Source organism: Cicer arietinum, chromosome 6, assembly GCF_000331145.2.
Source record: "Cicer arietinum cultivar CDC Frontier isolate Library 1 chromosome 6, Cicar.CDCFrontier_v2.0, whole genome shotgun sequence".
Classification (NCBI taxonomy): Eukaryota; Viridiplantae; Streptophyta; class Magnoliopsida; order Fabales; family Fabaceae; genus Cicer; species Cicer arietinum.
Window position 1 is genome coordinate 23,874,372 of NC_021165.2, and position 17,110 is coordinate 23,891,481.

Genomic DNA, 17,110 nt, shown 5'->3' on the forward strand with positions numbered 1-17,110 from the left:
CTTCCTCGACTGCTTCTTCCTTCTTTTTCATCTTACGTTGTTCGTGTGCTTCGAGAGAACCAGCGAGCTCTTCGACTGAGAGTGTCGAAAGGTCCTTCGACTCTTCTATTGCACACACAATATTCTCAAATTTATCTGTTAAAGATCTCAGGATCTTTTCGACAACTCGTGCATCAGTCACCGTTTCGCCATTTCTAGTGAGTTGATTCACCACTGTTTGTACACGCGTGATGTAGTCAGATACTGTTTCTGACTCCTTCATATGCATCCTCTCCAATTCACCACGAAGAGTTTGGAGTCGAACTTGCTTCACTCGATCTGCTCCTTCGAACGCCTTTTTTAACGTGTCCCATGCTTTCGACGTAGCCGAACCGACAATTTTCTCGAAGCCTGAGTCGTCAACTGCTCGGAACATCATGTATAGTGCCGTCTTATCCTTTGACCGCGTCTCTTTCAACGCCTTGTTTTGAGCTGCCGTATATCCCGCAGTATTTGTTGGTTCTTCAAATCCATCTCTGGTCACCTCCCACGCCTCTAGAGCTCCAAGAAGAGCTTTCATTTGGACACTCCAATTATCGTAATTTGACTTCGTTAGTCGCGGCAACGGCATTTGACTCATCACGTTTGCCATTTGCTCTGATGCCAATTTGTGAACAGAAAACACTACTTTTATATATTCTGTTGAAATGAAAATACAACCTTGGTCTTTATATAGTCCCATTACTGCTGATCTAAGAAAACAAATAAATACTATTAATAGCCCACTATCTCTTGGCCTTCCAACTACAAAAGAGACTTTGTCTTTCCACTAACTTATTAATAGAAACCCACTAACTATAACATTAAAGTTTATTCAACAATTTGTTCCTTAAGTGTTCTGGTATGTGATTACAATACCGCACATGGGTTATGCTGCTTTTTCACCAAAACGTAGCACTGCGCTAAACCAAGGATACAATACAATACTATGCAAAATGGCTGGTTAATCAAGAAAGTGAAAGCACAAACTCCTTATTTTAATCAAAGAACCATTTATTTAAAATAACTCTAAAACAAACATTAAATTGAAAGAAATAAACTAAACAATTGACTCAAAATGACTCTAAAAATAATGATTGATGAAGGTTCATCGGTATGATTCTATCCTTAGGTTTGTCAAAATAAATGAGTATTAAACTAGTATTAGTCTATTTGCCGACCATGAGCTAAGAGTGGTTGTGATAATAGATGTAGAAGCTAAACTCAATAAATTGCAGAATTTCACACGCTGACCCAAAATCATATGAAAGAACTCAAGTCGTGTATTATTATTGCACATTACTCATCACCAATGAACAAAATAAAGATCCTACTACAAATCCAAGACCAACTCTGTTAGAAACCCAAGAATTGGACTCCAAAGAAAAAACACTTTTTATTAAGAAATAGGAGAAGAATCTCTCCTCCAAAGTTTCCCGTTCAGAATAGAGTTATTCACAACTTTTCAATATTCAATTGATGTCCTTTCTTACTCCAAGACCTCTCTCTATTCATATATGATAATCCTAATTACCCCATTAACTAACTAATTACCTCTTTTTCAAAACAAAAACAAAAAACTAACTAATTACCTCATTAACTAATAACTAATGAATTCCGTAACTCAAATCCTAACAAACTCCTCCTTATCATATATCCTAAAAAATTCACATCAAGGATTCGAAATAAACAAATAAAAATTCAGCAAAACCTTCTAGCCAGAGGCACCATACCACATACTTCTCAATATAACCAAGTTCACGTGTACTGGAATTAATGAATATGTAGAGTGATGGAGGCTCACTAGACTTCCAACGACCTGCACTTCTAAGAAATTTAATTGTCAAAATATTATCATTTTTATCATGCATGTTATACAAAGAAACAAAGCTTAACCAATATATGTCTCCAGAATAATATGATAAATAGTCAAGCATGAGTTTCAAACATGGTAAATAGAGAAAAAAAGTTATTACTTAGAAAGCCATTTTTTCCCATAAGAGCTAACCTTCATTCTCATCTTCAAAATCAAAATCAAGGGTGTTCCTAACAGATCTGAAAAATGAAGTCATAGGTCCAGCAGGGACATCATCTAAGGAACCTATAGTAATCCCATCAACCTTGAAGCAAAACAAAATGAAACTTTATATTATGAAAGCTTCAATATGACTATGATGTCTTCATTTGTGTGTGTACATAGTTTAAATACTTAAAATTTCCAATAGTGTGATTATTTTGTCATTTTTTTTAAAAAAAAGGCCAAAATTAAATAGGAATCAATTCATTAGAAAGGTAATAGATCCATAATAAAATTTTCATTACTGAATCCAGAGCTGCTTTGAACAACTGAGAGGCTCGAAGTTTTTCTGGCTTATCAGGGAATACCTACAAAAAAAGGCCCAAATGTAGTGAAATTTCTGAAAAACAGCGTAAAATTTATACGTGAAAAGAAGTATTTGTTGATTCGAAGGAAAAAGAAAAAAAAATTGTGTTTTCTTACTATGCAAGCTCTGGTATCTTTTTTCTCCTGGAGCTTTCTTACAACAGTCAAGACAAGTTGAATGTTGGCATCGTTGAACTCATCTGAAGATCCCTTGAAATATTTAGGAATTTGAGAAAATTATGTGCAATGAATTCAGAGACAGACATGCCTCAAAAACGTCAAGTAACCTTCCAATCAGAACAGTTTCTTAAAGAACGAAAATGAAATCAACTTAGCCGTCATCTTAACATAGATCTAAAAATCAACTAAAATGACAAACATGTTGAAATACAATGCTAATCAAAAGTAGCAGGAGATGAACTAAAGCATAAAGAGCCATAATAAATTTTTTTCCAACTCCATGATAAACAAAGGCACGCGACAAGATCATCAATAATTTGAAAATGTATAATTTAGCCTATTAATTTTTGGAACTTAGCAGTTATTAGTTACTACTACACTCTCCCAAAACATGCACCTATAAACAATGAAGGACCAAAACTGATAACAAGTGTCAAGTAGTCACTTCACATGATAAAGTATGCTTCACAAGAGCAAAGAATAGTACCTTATACGAAGAAAATTCGCTGGGCAAGGGCCTGCAGACAAAAGCCAGAAGCAAAACATAGTAATTATGTATAGATTAGCTTATACTGAATTTGAAATATATATAATCTAAAAATAGGAAGACCAAAAATGTGGATGATGTAGCTTATGCACATTTCTTATTAAACAATAGTTAGTTAGTTATATTAGAAGTAGGTAAAATTACTTATGGTTATCTGTAAGTTGTTAGGTTAGTTACATTAATTGCACTATATAAAAGTGCATCATACTCTAATTGTAACAACAATTCATCAAATAATCATTTTAAGTTTATTTTTCTCTTTAATTATTTTTCTCTTTCTTGGGCTCAACCATGATTCTTAACAAGTTAGTTATATAAACTAGTTGTTATATAAATCTTGTATCATTTTGATGTAATTGAACAATTCTCTCATGCATTCAATATACTTTTCTCTCATTTTATGATTTCTATCTTGAATTGTAATATTTCTTAAGAAAACCATTGAATTCGGTGATTAGAATTCATATTTAAAATTATAGAATTGAATTTGCAGTAACTGGAAGTGAATAGTAGTATTACGTACGGGAAATCGATTTCGAGGCGAAGTTTTCCGTGTTGAAGAGCGTAAGCGAGGGAATTAGCAGCGTCAGTGACAAGAACTTCATAGGATTTAGGTTTGTAAACGGATACACCGGATTTTGGATCGAAACCTGGTTCTGGCTCCGATGACGAAGGTTCTCTTTCGGTTTTAAGGCTTTTGATTTGGAAGCAAGTGTTTCGGAGAGGTTTAGTGGTAAAAGAAATTGAAGAAGAAGAAGAAGAAGGAGAAGGTGAAGAAGATAGTTGGCGAAGAAAAGTGAAGTTGTGAGGTGGAGATGAAATAGCCATGGAAAGTAGCATTGTGTTGTTTGTGTGGCAATGGTTCAGAGGAGGACGATGGATAGATAGGAAAAAATAGGAAAACAGGATGATGACGTGTCGTATCAAGGGATATATTAGTACGCTGTGATATATTTTTATAGATGTACGTAGAGATCACAAAAAAGTCCTCTACTCTTATATTTCTTAATTTTTTTAAAGAAAAACTACTAATATTAGGTCCTTTAATAAAATATTTTTTTTAAATTTCGACTCATTAGTTTACGGGGCTTAAGAGAGGTGCTTCAAAGATATATAGATCCCTAATATTTTGATAATTTTAAAATTTATCTTTTCAAAAAAATTAAAAAAAATTTCTCAAAAAATTTTGTGAGAAAAATAAATAAATAAAAATTGATTTTTTTTTCTCGAATCAAAAATTTTTTTGATAAAAAATCGAAAATAATTGAAAAAAGAATTGTCAATTTTTTAAATAAAAAAATCAATTTTTTTTAAAACGTAGAAGTATATGTCCACTAAACCCACAAAATTTTAAAGAGTTTTCTTTTTGAGAGCCTTTTAAATTATAAAATTTTTTGGTCCCTCCAACGCGTGGAAAAGAGGGTTCTAATGAAAAGTATACTCATAAATTCATAATATATATATATGCTGAACTTACGATTCAGAGTTTTTTTCCTTTGGCAACTCCTATTATTCCTTATGTTTTGCTTTTAAAATTTTTTTTTTTTTGTTTTTGTAATGACAAAATCTAATTAATCTATTTGCATGTTTATATATGTTATTTTTCAGCTTCAGCAACATTCATTAATTAGTGCCAACAAATGCTGATGGAGTTATTGTAGCTATGCCCGTAGCTTACAAAAAGGCTAATGAAGATACCATCATATACGTACGTATAGCTTCTTGATTACTAAGATTTTAATCTTTCTATTAAACCCTAGTATATATAATTGCATCTAAACCTAATCATCTATTTGCAAATTTATGGTTTTGATTTTAATTTAATATTTACCACAAATATATATCCCTTTTTAGTTTTTGTTTTCTAGTCATATGAACCCCTTTTTCTTTTGGTCCATATTATTTTATTTTAATATTAACGTTGAAATCTACTTTTGTATTATGTGTGAGTTGTTGATTTCTGTTTTTGTATGATGAAAAAAAAAATGTATTTATTACTTTTGATTCTTTATCAATATAATTTTAATTTTAAGTACTTCACATGTTATTTTAAATTATTATTGATTTAGATCGAAAGTCTCCGGAAATTAAGGAAGAAAACAAAAGCATACGCGTATGATGTGACTACGTGGAATTAGGCAAGAAATGACAGCAAAAAATTTGACAATGTATGTATACTTCAAAATTTTAAATTGTCATCTCATTTTACTTTCACATATTATATTAGAAGAAGAAGAAATTAACCAAAGTTAGAGAAAAAAAATGAAATTGGACACAAATTTAATTAACTTTTAATTGCATATATAATACTTACAACCTTGTTTGGTTCATAATTTAGTACATTGTGGATATATTGGCTCACATTGTATCTAACATGTTCTCATTGTTGTGTACACCTTTTCTATATTGAAATCAATTTATTTTATTAAGAATAATAGAAAATGCAAGATATGAGGAAGTTACTTCATGCTCGATATACATTTTCCCCTCATCAAAGCAAGAATTTAATAAATACATATATATCATGAATTTTTCCTTTTTTAGCACACCAAAATGTTATTGCTTTCTAATTATTGAAATGAAACAAGTCACTTCAATTACATTTTTTTCTTCAGATGTATATACATAAAAACAGAGAATTTTCAGTGTCGATCGTCACAAGAAGTTGAAAGATATGAGAAGGACGGTGAACGGCTAAGTGAATACAACCCAAAAAAAAAAAACACAACTGAAAATAAATGGAGAAGCTCCAATTTCCAAATGTAAGTTTATGAATTTTGAATAAGACTAATATTTTTCATTATTTTGTGAGTAAAATAAATTACTCGCGCTTAATATTTTTCATTACAATAAATTACTCTTTACAACTCAGAGACAAAAACATAAATGATAATTATGTATATTACTCTTTAATATTATATATATATATATATATATTACTATAATATTTTAGATAATTATACTTTTATTCTTCTATTTTTATTAATTCACGAAAATTTACGAAATTAGTCATTCTTTTTTTTTTTAAATCTTACTGTTTTGATACAGTATTAAGATTTTTTTAATTAAAAAATGACGATTTAATATACTTTAAATAACATGACTATATGATACTAAGACGTAGAGTGATTAACATCTATGAAACTGCAATAAAAACTTTAACTTTTTTTTCACAAATTTTTTATTTTTGTAATTTAATTAGTAACTTACGTATAATTGATGCAATTTAAATGGTTTTATATTATGAAATCATATATTACAACATTTAAAATATGCCAAATAATTATTATTAGTTTATGAGAGAGGAACAAATTAAAACTGTATAAATTTTAAAATAGATGATCAATTTTGTGAATTGGTGAAAGTAAAACATCAAAACTACAATTATACCATTCTTTTTATTACTATATTTTTTAGACAAATAATGATGAGGAGAATAAGAAAAGAAAGAGAGAAACTGAAGAACCGGAATAAACATTTGTTGAAAAATTCCTGACTTATTCAAGCTATAATCTACGTTTGATGAAGATGATGAAGTTCCTCAAGTTCCAAAGGTACCAAAGTAGTAGCCACCCATACGATGGTCTTCATTTTCTTGATCAATTTTCCACTTGAATTTGTTGCAAAAATGGAAAAAGTGAGCAGCCCCGAATAGATCAGTAGGAGGATCCAGACTAGTGCAACAATAGAATATTTGTTGCCAAACAGTAACATAAATATTATAGCAAAAGAATAAATGTTAAAAGCTTTCGTCGGTGCTGGTGCAAAACACTCAAATTAAGTCGATTATTTTGGTCAAAAATGTTAAGAACCAATACGATCTAATTATTGGAAATGAAGAAAACCATAATTACATTTTATTATGTATATATAGATATAGATGTCTAATTTAATGATTATATTAGATATTTTGTTTAGTTGCACTTTTGATCATTTTATCTTAACTGAATCATAAAAGTAGTTTCTTTATTTTATCTCTTTTTATTTTGGTCCTCAAACAAAATTTCCGTCCAAAATTTGATGAAATGTCACTTTTCTGCGTTTATTTAAGTCGCACTATATCTCAAGATCTCGTGGTGCAACAATTGTACATGAGATCTGTAATTATAAATGGTGTTGCGTGACTTAAAAAAGTGATACTTAATCAAATTTTAGACTAAAACTAAGGAGAAATAAAATAGATAAACTATTTTCGTGATACGATTAAAATAAAGAGACTTAAATTGTAATTAAATCTAAATATTTTAGATTATCTTTAAAGAATTATGTAAGTCCAATGAAAATTAACCACGTAACTATATTTATAAGTGGAGTAAATATTAGTTTGTAAGTAGCATGTGTAAATTTATTCATGTGACAAATTTTTATTGAATATTTAATAAATTATTTATATTTTTTTAAAGGTGTCGTACTTTTTTATACTTATGGTTTTGAGCAAAAATATGATTATAGTTTTTTTCTGTTCAATATTTGTAGTTTTATTTTGCTAATTTTAATAATTTCATTATTTCGGTTAAATAGTATAAGCTTCTTCAAAAAAAATTAAATCATCAATGATCCATTGTTCCAAGTAACTAAATTCCATAGAAAATTTGATGTCTTGTTTCATCTTATATGCTTCCGCTATATATTTGCATATGATCAATTCATTATTCTTTTTGCATGTTACTCAAATTAGGTACTACTAGTGGCGGTTCCAACATATGCATCTCGGGAAAAGGTTGATTTAACTCGTCTCATCCGCAAAACTATCTTGAAATATTTGGCCTTCTTTTTATATATATGCACAAGAAGCCATGGATCATATATATTTGGATGTTGACAATTTTCCTTGGTTTTGAATATTGATGTCATGTTGCTTTATTTCAATTATGTTAAGACATATGCTTAATTGCATTATTCATTTTTTTTTTGTGATAAATATTGTGAAGACATCTATTTGTTCTTGCGAGTGTGGTTGGTAGTTGTTTTATCATTACCTAATTTCACACTGTAAAAAATCTAAGTCATCGATTTGAGATTAGATAATTTAAATTACACAATTAGTTTTATACGGTTAGTCAATCTCGATCGTTGATTCATATCGAACAATGAAAACACAATAATTAATCCGAATATTTTGTAAGTTTTAGCACACATTGAGAGATGAACCTACAAATTGAAATTTCATTTGAACACACTATCATTTTTTTTCAAAGGGGGAAACAAACATGCAACTAGTGTGATGAGAGACATTTGACTTGCGCCTAGTAAGATTTTGAATATAATTTAAACTAGATACTAACTTGCGCGTTGTGCGGTAAAATTTAATATATTACAGAATATAAAATAACAATAATATGTAATTTAAAAGTAATGTTAATTTTGTTTTATTGAAGAATATACTCAAGTGTTTATGTACTCAAAGGTACATATATTTTTGAATAATTATATATAAGTTAGGTTTGTTTTAGTAAAAGAAAAAGTAAAACATTGTTGACTAATACAATTCATGCAAAATATATTTAAATGTATAATTGATTTATTCAAGCTTTTTGATTTCATTGAAGTGGTTTTTCTAATAATATATTTGTTAAATAGTTAAGTATTTCTTTGTTGTTAAAGTTATAGCTATAATATTTATTTATTTTATATAATTTATATTAGTTTTGAAACATTATATTTATAAATTTATGTAATTTTTCACGTTTTCAATTTTATATGTTCATCGTAATTCTATCAATCTCATTGTTGATCTAAGCATGTACTAAATAATATTATGTGTTTTGTGATATATTATAACATTCATTCGTGAGTAATAGTTTGTTAAATCCAAAATATTGAAACAATTCATTCGTGTGTGTCTTGTAATTTTCAAATAATTATTTGATACAGTCAAGAAACTTCAAGAGTGGTTAAAAAAAATTATAGGCAAGAAAAATTTGTGAATGTTTAAGACATAGAAAATTTCGAGTAAATAATAAAATAGTTAGAAGTTATTTATTTCCAAATATTTAATATTATTCATTTTTTTTGTTGTTTCAATTATGATTTTTGTTTTTTAATTATAAAAAAAATGTTATGGGAGACACATTCAATATAGGAAAAAATAATTTATTTTCTATGCAATAATATTGATATATGAATTTGAATATCTATTATAATAATTAAAACAAAACTCAAAATTCTTCATTGTGATGATTTGAAGATATTAGATGGTTTGTATTTTTTTGTATGAGTTATTAAAATGAAAGTTTTTATAAGTAATTATAACTTTTTAAGTGTATTGATGAGTCATTCAGTAATAAATTAAAGCTGAAATTATATAATATATAAAATAATTGTACTTGGACAAGTAAAAAAGATTGCATTATATATTAAAAAAAAACAAAACATAATACTATGAAGTAAACATTAAAGAAAAATAGGAAAAAATAATTTATTTCCTATGCAATAATATTGATATATGAATTTGAATATCTATTATAATAATTAAAACAAAACCCAAAATTCTTCATTGTGATGATTTGAAGATATTAGATGGTTTGTATTTTTTTGTATGAGTTATTAAAATGAAAGTTTTTATAAGTAATTAGAACTTTTTAAGTATATTGATGAGTCATTCAGTAATAAATTAAAGCTGAAATTATATAATATATAAAATAATTGTACTTGGACAAATAAAAAAGATTGCATTATATATTAAAAAAAACAAAACATAATACTATGAAGTAAACATTAAAGAAAATTATCAAGTAAACTTTATTTGTTTATTTCTTTTTTAAACATAGATAAATGAACTATTATATTTAAACTGCCTACTTTGAATAATATAATCAAAAGGGGATATTTTTGCTTACATGAAAGCCTCAGATACATCGAAATTTTATTTATGACTGGGAATGAAATTCAATATTCCAAAATTTACAACATTCAAACAATACGCACTAACCACTTGTACTTGACACATCAAATGATGGAACATAATAATAATATGGAAAAATTCATAACCATTGTTTCCATTTGAAGGCATTTTGTAAAACAAAAAGCACAAAGAGCATTTCTTATTTTCTTTAGTATATAAAAACTGCACTCCAATTAAAATAAATAAATATCACACACAGAAGAAAGCAAATGCCACACACAGAACTCAACTTTACTCACATTAAATTGCACATACAATACAGTACTTTAGAGCCTCTGATCAAAGTCTTTTTTGTTTTTGCACTATGTACAATATAATATTACTACTACTCCTATTATTATTATTATTATTATTATAGTCAGGATTCTAAAATATCAAGCAACATTTCTGTCCAATAATACAAGATAGTAGGCTAACAGCCATGATTTTATGCTATAAAGAAGACACATGAAAAGATGACACAGAAGAAAGATAAATAAGAACAAATGCTCCAATTCATGCAAAAGAGAATCAGAGTTATTATTTCATTGAACTCACTATGCTAATTTACAAATGTCCTCATATTCCACGGCTTTAAGTACCCTACCATCATAGGGTCCTTTTTCTATCTGCACCTTAGCACAAAAATGATCTGTATCCACCCCCAGAAGCCTCGCAAGTGATCCACGGTATGCCCCATTGACTACTTTTACACGGCCCCCAACCTGTGGAATCACAGTTTCAAGCTCTTCCTGATCAACTCTTACCACATGCTTGCTTTCTAGCATTTCTATTTCCCCTACATACTTGTCAATCACCTTTCTCACAACCCCCTTTTGCTTGTAATACCCTTTCTCTGCCAACACTTTGCTCATAACCTTAACAACAATTCCCTCATGCAACCAATAATCCTTCCTGTTTATTTTTTCCTTTTTCCTCTCCTCCTCCCTGATCATTTCTTCCAATGTTGATTTTCCACCACCACTTTCTTTCCTCTTCAGATTGTTTCTAGGATTCCTTTCCTCATATTCCTCTTCATCGACCTCATCAAAAACCATCGCCGATGCCTCACCTTTTTCCTTGGTCATAGGTCTAGCAGATAACCCAAGAGAAAATCCTATCTTAATTCCATCTTCTACATTTAGCTCCCTCGGAGGCTCAATCTGTGAAGGCTGACCAGACTCAGGATTAGATAGTTGCATCAATTGCTCAGCCCTTTCAATCTGTTTCATGATCTCCTTCTCTTGCTTTTCTTCATCTACCAAATCTGCCTTGACTCTCTTATTCTTCATCCTCTCCTTGAAAAGTGTTTCTGAATCTCTATCTATATATGTAATGAACCATCCCTTGGGTGTTTCTTCAACCTTACACTTTCCAGTTCGACCCAAGTACTTAACAAACTCAGTAAGTGTGGCCCACTGCGTGGAGTTCATATGAACATGGTTTCTATCATTTATGTATTCATTATAAACTACAGTTGCAGCCACACGGCTGAACCGATGACTTCGCTTCATATGCTCGAGAAAAGTTGTCTCGAACTCTTCGGTATAACCCTCAATTATGCGGGTGGGGTTTTGTCCAAAAATCTGCATTTGACGCTGGTGCCCTTCACTCATACAGTGGCATTTAAACCCATTCTCATCACGACACTGCTTCTGGCACATCTGACAATACCACCGAAGCTTCTGCAGTCCTTTTGCTTTAATTCGGTTGGCAATTGCCTTAGGTGTGAGAAAGTCATTTTTCCCCATTGAGAATCTGGATCAACTGTTTCACATCAAACAAAACGTTGTTAGTAAATGTTCCCAATGGTTGCTTCCTCCTATACTTCTGAGATTATGTTAGAAACATAGACACAGACACACATACAGAGCAAAAAACAACATTGGAGAAACAACTTAAATTCTTGAAACATTAGAGAAAGAAGCAACAAATATATTCTTTTTTCAACCTTTGAATTCCATGCGTATATCAATGTCCTCATCTAAGACAGCAAGGATCCCCTTACTTTTAGTATATGTTCCATTCACATTATCGTCAATGTTTAGCAGTACTTCCTACTACATAGAACTAAAATTATGAACATTTGTTTATTGTTATAGCATGTATAATATGGTTTCCCAAAAGATTTGAATTATCTTCCTTTATCTACTACATGGTCTAGGCATCAGTCAACAGTTCCATATAATATAACTCATAGAATCAGCATTAAACAAGACACTAATCACATCAAACAATTCAAGATAATAAAAGGACAAATAGGGTCAACAAAAACTGCATCTCTTTGATGTGGGCTTTATCAAGCTACATTTTAATTCAGTGGAGGTAAACTATTTAACTTCAGTACAACAAAATTAGAGATGAAGGTGAAGAAACTAGAAGGTCCTCTTATTCTTCTTTCATATTTAACTTTTTGACTTATTCTGTCTAGCTGCTCATGCATGTTTTACATTTCATTCCCATGAAAAAAGCACTAAATAGTAAAGCTAATGCAGTTAATGGTGCCACTAGAGTCAGAGCACGTTGGCGTGGGTGGTTGAACCGTTCCGGTCCTAGAAGCCAATGCAGGGAGACAAACTTAGATGAAAGTCAAAGATGTAGTTTTCTTATCTGTTATCCTTATACTACTGTGGTTCATTTTAATTCCCTGCTCATTGAAGCAAAGTTCAAGAATATGTCATACATTTTCATGAATAATGAATATCTTAGGTACCTTATATCATATACTGACATACACCCACGACTTATTTACATCCAATACCCGAGCTTCCTATTCACTCTAGTAATCAAACTAACAAATTATTCATGAAACCTTACCATTTGTATGATTAGAAGTGTTTAACAATTATAATATTGCCTGGAACATGAGACGGTGAGACCTAGATTCTACATCATTTTTCACTTAAAACAGTGATCAGAATTTATAATTTATGAAACCTAACAATTTATGTCATTTAGCAGTATTATGATATAAACAATTCTCTCAAAAGACAATTATGGAAATTTTAGGGTTCTGATAAAAGGGGGAAATCTGAACCTACGAAGGAAACTTGACATTGGGCATTGCAGAAATTCAACCAATCAAATAGCTATTTCAATCACCAATTGCGTGAAATTAAAATGAAAAACAGATTATGGTTCATAAATCTAGGATTGCCCTACAATCGAACTACGAAACATTATAATTACCAACAAGTGAAGAAGAAGGATGAGAAGGCGACGGATGAGGTTTTGACTCCGGCGGCAGGCGCGGGCGCCGCGACGGTGCAAACAGAGAGAATGACGAGACGTAGGCGGTACAAAGAGGGAGATGAGTTCAGCCTTGCCCGACCGGGCATTAGGTGGGTCTGAAAGTGTGTTTGGGCTGAATCAATTTTCTTAAACCCAAAGTTTTCTAAATGTAGTAAAAATCCTCTAATGTATTTGGGCTGAAACAGTATTTTGTATTGATTGATATAGTTAATAAAATTTTACATTTGTTATATAGAATTGAATTTATTAATTAGATTTTATTTATCTCTCAATGAAACTTTAAATTATTAAAAATTTATTTTTTTACGAATTGGCGGATTAAAATTAATAAAATATAAGTTAAATTACATCTGTGGTCCCTTAACTTAATTTCAAGTAACGTTTTAGTCCTTTATTTTTTTTTTTTCGATTTGGTCCTTTATTTTAATTTTAAGTAACAATTTGATATTTTATGTTTTAAAATTTTAACAATGTTATCCTTTTTTATACAAAAATTCAAAAAAAAAAATTCAATCAAAACTCAAAAAATTAAATATATTCTTCAATATAATATAAATTTCATCAAATTCGTAACGCAAATCTTCAAATAAATTCATATTTTCATACTTTATTTGATATTATTAGGAATAAATGACTAAATCGGGAAAAAAAAAATAAAGGACTAAAACGTTACCTGAAATTAAGTTAAGGGACCACAGATGTAATTTAGCCTAAAATATATAATGATTACATTTGTTGATTTTTCAAAATTAAACTTTTAACTAAAATATAATTTTAGTCTCTCAATTTTAACTAATAAGAATTGTAATCTTCTTATTTTTAATTATTTGTTGCAATTTAGTTTTAAGTTTATTTTTAATAATGCATGAAAAAAACTTATTTTTATGATTTATCATATTCGTTAATAATTTTGATTTCAATCAAATAAATAGCATTGTTAATTTATATATCAAAAACAGATAAAATTGTATCAGATACTAAAATATCAAACAACCATTATTTTATGTTAACAACCATTATTTTATGTTATAAAGATGACACATGAGAAGATACAACAAAAGAAAGAAAGATAAATACAAACAAATACTCTAATTCATGCAAAACTGAATCACTAAATTAAAATTTCATCATTCTCATTAAGCTACTTTACAAATGTCCTCATATTCCAAGGCTTTATGTACCCTGCCATCATAGGGTACTTTTTTTCTATTTGCACCTTATAGGCTTGTACTAAGTAGTACTCATAGGGTCCTTCAAATTGTTTACAGGATTCCTTTCTGCATATTTCTCTTCATCAACCTCAAATCGTCACATTTTTCCTTGGGCAGATGGCATGAACTGTGAAGCATGATCAGACTCAAGATAGCTACATCAATTGCTCAACCCTTTCAATCTGTTTCTTGATCTTAAAAATAAACCTTATTGTGCCTTCTTTGTTAAGCTCTTTCAAATGCAAGGCTCTTTATTGTGCCTTCTTTGTTAAGTTTTGGTTCTGTTCCTGATTCATTCAAAGCTTTAAATTAAAGATATAAACAATGGATTTGGATATAAAAAATATTGTACCAGATTAAAAGGAGCCAGAAAGAAAGAAAATAAAAACAATTGAGATTTATAGTGTTTGAAAACTTTGTAATCAAGCGTGTTTGCATCTTCAAACCCCTTTACCAAACATATGCTTAGTGAGGAATTAGCATGTTTGTATCATTGGCGCAAGGATGTTGTTTAAATAAATAGTTGCTGCAGGATTTTGAGATTAAATTTTTAATTCGTTTGATTTTAAAGTGTAGTAATAGAGAGAAAGAATGAAACGATAAAGATTAGGCACACTAAGTTTAAGATAGGAGTAAAATTAGGTGACTTAGTTTTACAAGTCTATGTCAAATTGTGTCTCAATGACTAGTGTAATATGCAGAATATAATTTGTAATCTATTAATGGATTTATAAGAGAGTTTTTTTATTGGTGTGATGAAGCATCTGCTAGGCAATGTGCAGTAGCTATGAGCAATGTGCAATTGCCATAGCAACTTTGTCAATTATATGTGTTTATGACATCTATTGTGTTTATGACTAATTTATAGATAGTGTTAAAAATAAAGGACTATATTGGGTTTTATTAAAAAGAGAAATAAAAAATTTGAATTTCAACAAACAATGTCGTAGTTTTTGTTTTCCTTCACGTTAGTGTCATTTCATATTTATTAACAAAAGGACGAAACAGGACTCCGTTAAAAATAGTATAGGACGAAATTGAATTTAAAAATAATCCTACTTTATCTATAACAACATGAAACCTTTTGCCTGATCTCTTTAGAGAGCTATGCATTATTCTAGACAGATCAATGAAGCTTATGCAAAACCTATAATTGAAAGTCTGAGGGGTGGGAAGATTTTTCTTCTCTCTAAGATATTTAAAAGAATATAATAATAATAATAATAATAATAATAATAATAATAATAATAATAATAATAATAATAATAATAATAATAATAATAATACCCTATTAAACTATAAAAGCCTGGAAATCAGCTGCTGACGGGGGTTTTGAGAGTAGAGAAAACACAATTTTTGTCCTAATTAAATAAATAATTAAAAGATTAATTAATTCTTTTGCTTCATAATTGAAGAATAGTTTTTTTTTTTTAAATGTACATTATTGAAAAATTTATTGTAAAAATAACTTTTCTTAATTTTTGTACTTTATGAAATAAAGTTTTAGATATAAGAGAGGTAATATAAAATAACATTTCAACAATAACTTTTTCTTTGTAAGTATATAAAATAATGGTTGAGTTGCGTTTAAGTGTTTGCTGGAAAAAGAATTTTGAGTTTATGTGCTGAAAGCTACACTAAAATGGTTGGTAATGAGTTTATTAGGGAATAGATAGGGGCTTAAAGCACATACTTTAATTGCCTTGGACCACACACCGCCGTGCCTTGCATGTAGGGACGTAGGGATATCAATGGGTAGGGTTTGGGTAGGGTACTGTAGTACTCGTCTCCATACCCGCAATTTAAAAAAATACTTATATCCGTGCATATACTCTCTTGAGTATCAACTTTAATACCCGTACCCTTACCCTTTGGCTATTTAAGTGTCTGTACTCATATCCGTTACTCACACTTTAACTAAAAAAAATCGATAAATAAATGATATTATTGTGATTAAATTTAAAAATTAGTCAAATATCTTAAATCCAATCATAAAATATTATAAACTAAAATATTTTCTAACTCAAAACATTTCAAATGAACACTCGTTACAATACACATTTAAATATCTATAATAATATTTTGTGAAATTGCAAGTCATACAACAATATTATCTGAGATAATTGATACAAAGTTGCAAGTATAATTATAAAGTCACAATTAATAAGATATAACTGTTAGTTATAAAATCACAATTATTTACTATTTATCATAATCAGATTCTTAAAAAATTTGCAAACGTTTATGTTTCAATTATAAATATTATAATGGTCCAATGATATTATCATAATCGGATATGAGTCTAATTGTCATCCATGTGAAAGAAGGAAAACATCAAGCATGTACAAATTCTCCAACCATAATATCCATCTAATGAACGAATCTAGTGGACATTAATTATATTTTTTCCCCTTTAATATACATTTATTTATTGTATCTCAACTCATCAAATTTATCAAATAACTACCGTTAATAAGAATATTTGAGTAAATAAAATTTATTTTATCATTAAAATCTACAAAATAAACATTTTTTGAATTAGGCCATTTATTTAGCCTAGAGAAGTTATTGCTCAAACATAGATGTCAGAACGTGCATCTATATTTGCATTACATACTAGGCAACATAATGTTCAC

At 29.3% G+C, this 17,110-nt stretch overlaps 2 protein-coding genes and 1 long non-coding RNA gene across 5 annotated transcripts in view; 1 reads left to right on the plus strand and 2 right to left on the minus strand.

Annotated features, from left to right (window-relative positions):
* Window positions 1-4,060, minus strand: part of LOC101509864 (protein LPA3) — a 10,455-nt gene extending 6,395 nt beyond the window's left edge. Inside the window, exons 1-6 of one of the 2 annotated variants that reach the window (XM_004507010.4) lie at window positions 3,652-4,048; window positions 3,069-3,099; window positions 2,519-2,611; window positions 2,341-2,403; window positions 2,027-2,138; window positions 1,752-1,837 (exon numbers count right to left, since the gene is read on the minus strand). In XM_004507010.4, coding sequence (XP_004507067.1) covers window positions 1,752-1,837; window positions 2,027-2,138; window positions 2,341-2,403; window positions 2,519-2,611; window positions 3,069-3,099; window positions 3,652-3,968 — 702 coding nt within the window. In that variant the 5' untranslated portion in view covers window positions 3,969-4,048. Of the gene's footprint in view, window positions 1-1,751; window positions 1,838-2,026; window positions 2,139-2,340; window positions 2,404-2,518; window positions 2,612-3,068; window positions 3,100-3,651 lie in introns of both variants that reach the window. The other variant, XM_027335940.2, reaches the window with a different exon arrangement.
* Window positions 4,061-10,488: 6,428 nt separating this feature from the next.
* LOC101510183 (KIN17-like protein) lies at window positions 10,489-13,395 on the minus strand. Of its 2 annotated transcripts, none has more exons than XM_027335995.2 (2): window positions 13,201-13,395; window positions 10,489-11,778 (listed from the first exon to the last, which is right to left on the minus strand). In XM_027335995.2, the coding sequence occupies exon 2, from the start codon at window positions 11,760-11,762 to the stop codon at window positions 10,569-10,571; it is 1,194 nt and encodes a 397-aa protein (XP_027191796.1). In that variant the 5' UTR covers window positions 11,763-11,778; window positions 13,201-13,395; the 3' UTR covers window positions 10,489-10,568. The 2 variants fall into 2 exon arrangements, with proteins under 2 accessions (XP_027191796.1, XP_073226523.1); XM_073370422.1 differs by lacking the exon at window positions 13,201-13,395 and adding an exon at window positions 11,963-12,102.
* On the plus strand, window positions 12,260-13,400 carry LOC140920957 (uncharacterized). Its single transcript, XR_012163732.1, has 2 exons — window positions 12,260-12,393; window positions 12,507-13,400. It is a non-coding gene; the product is annotated as an uncharacterized lncRNA (long non-coding RNA).
* The last annotated feature ends 3,710 nt before the right edge of the window (window positions 13,401-17,110 follow it).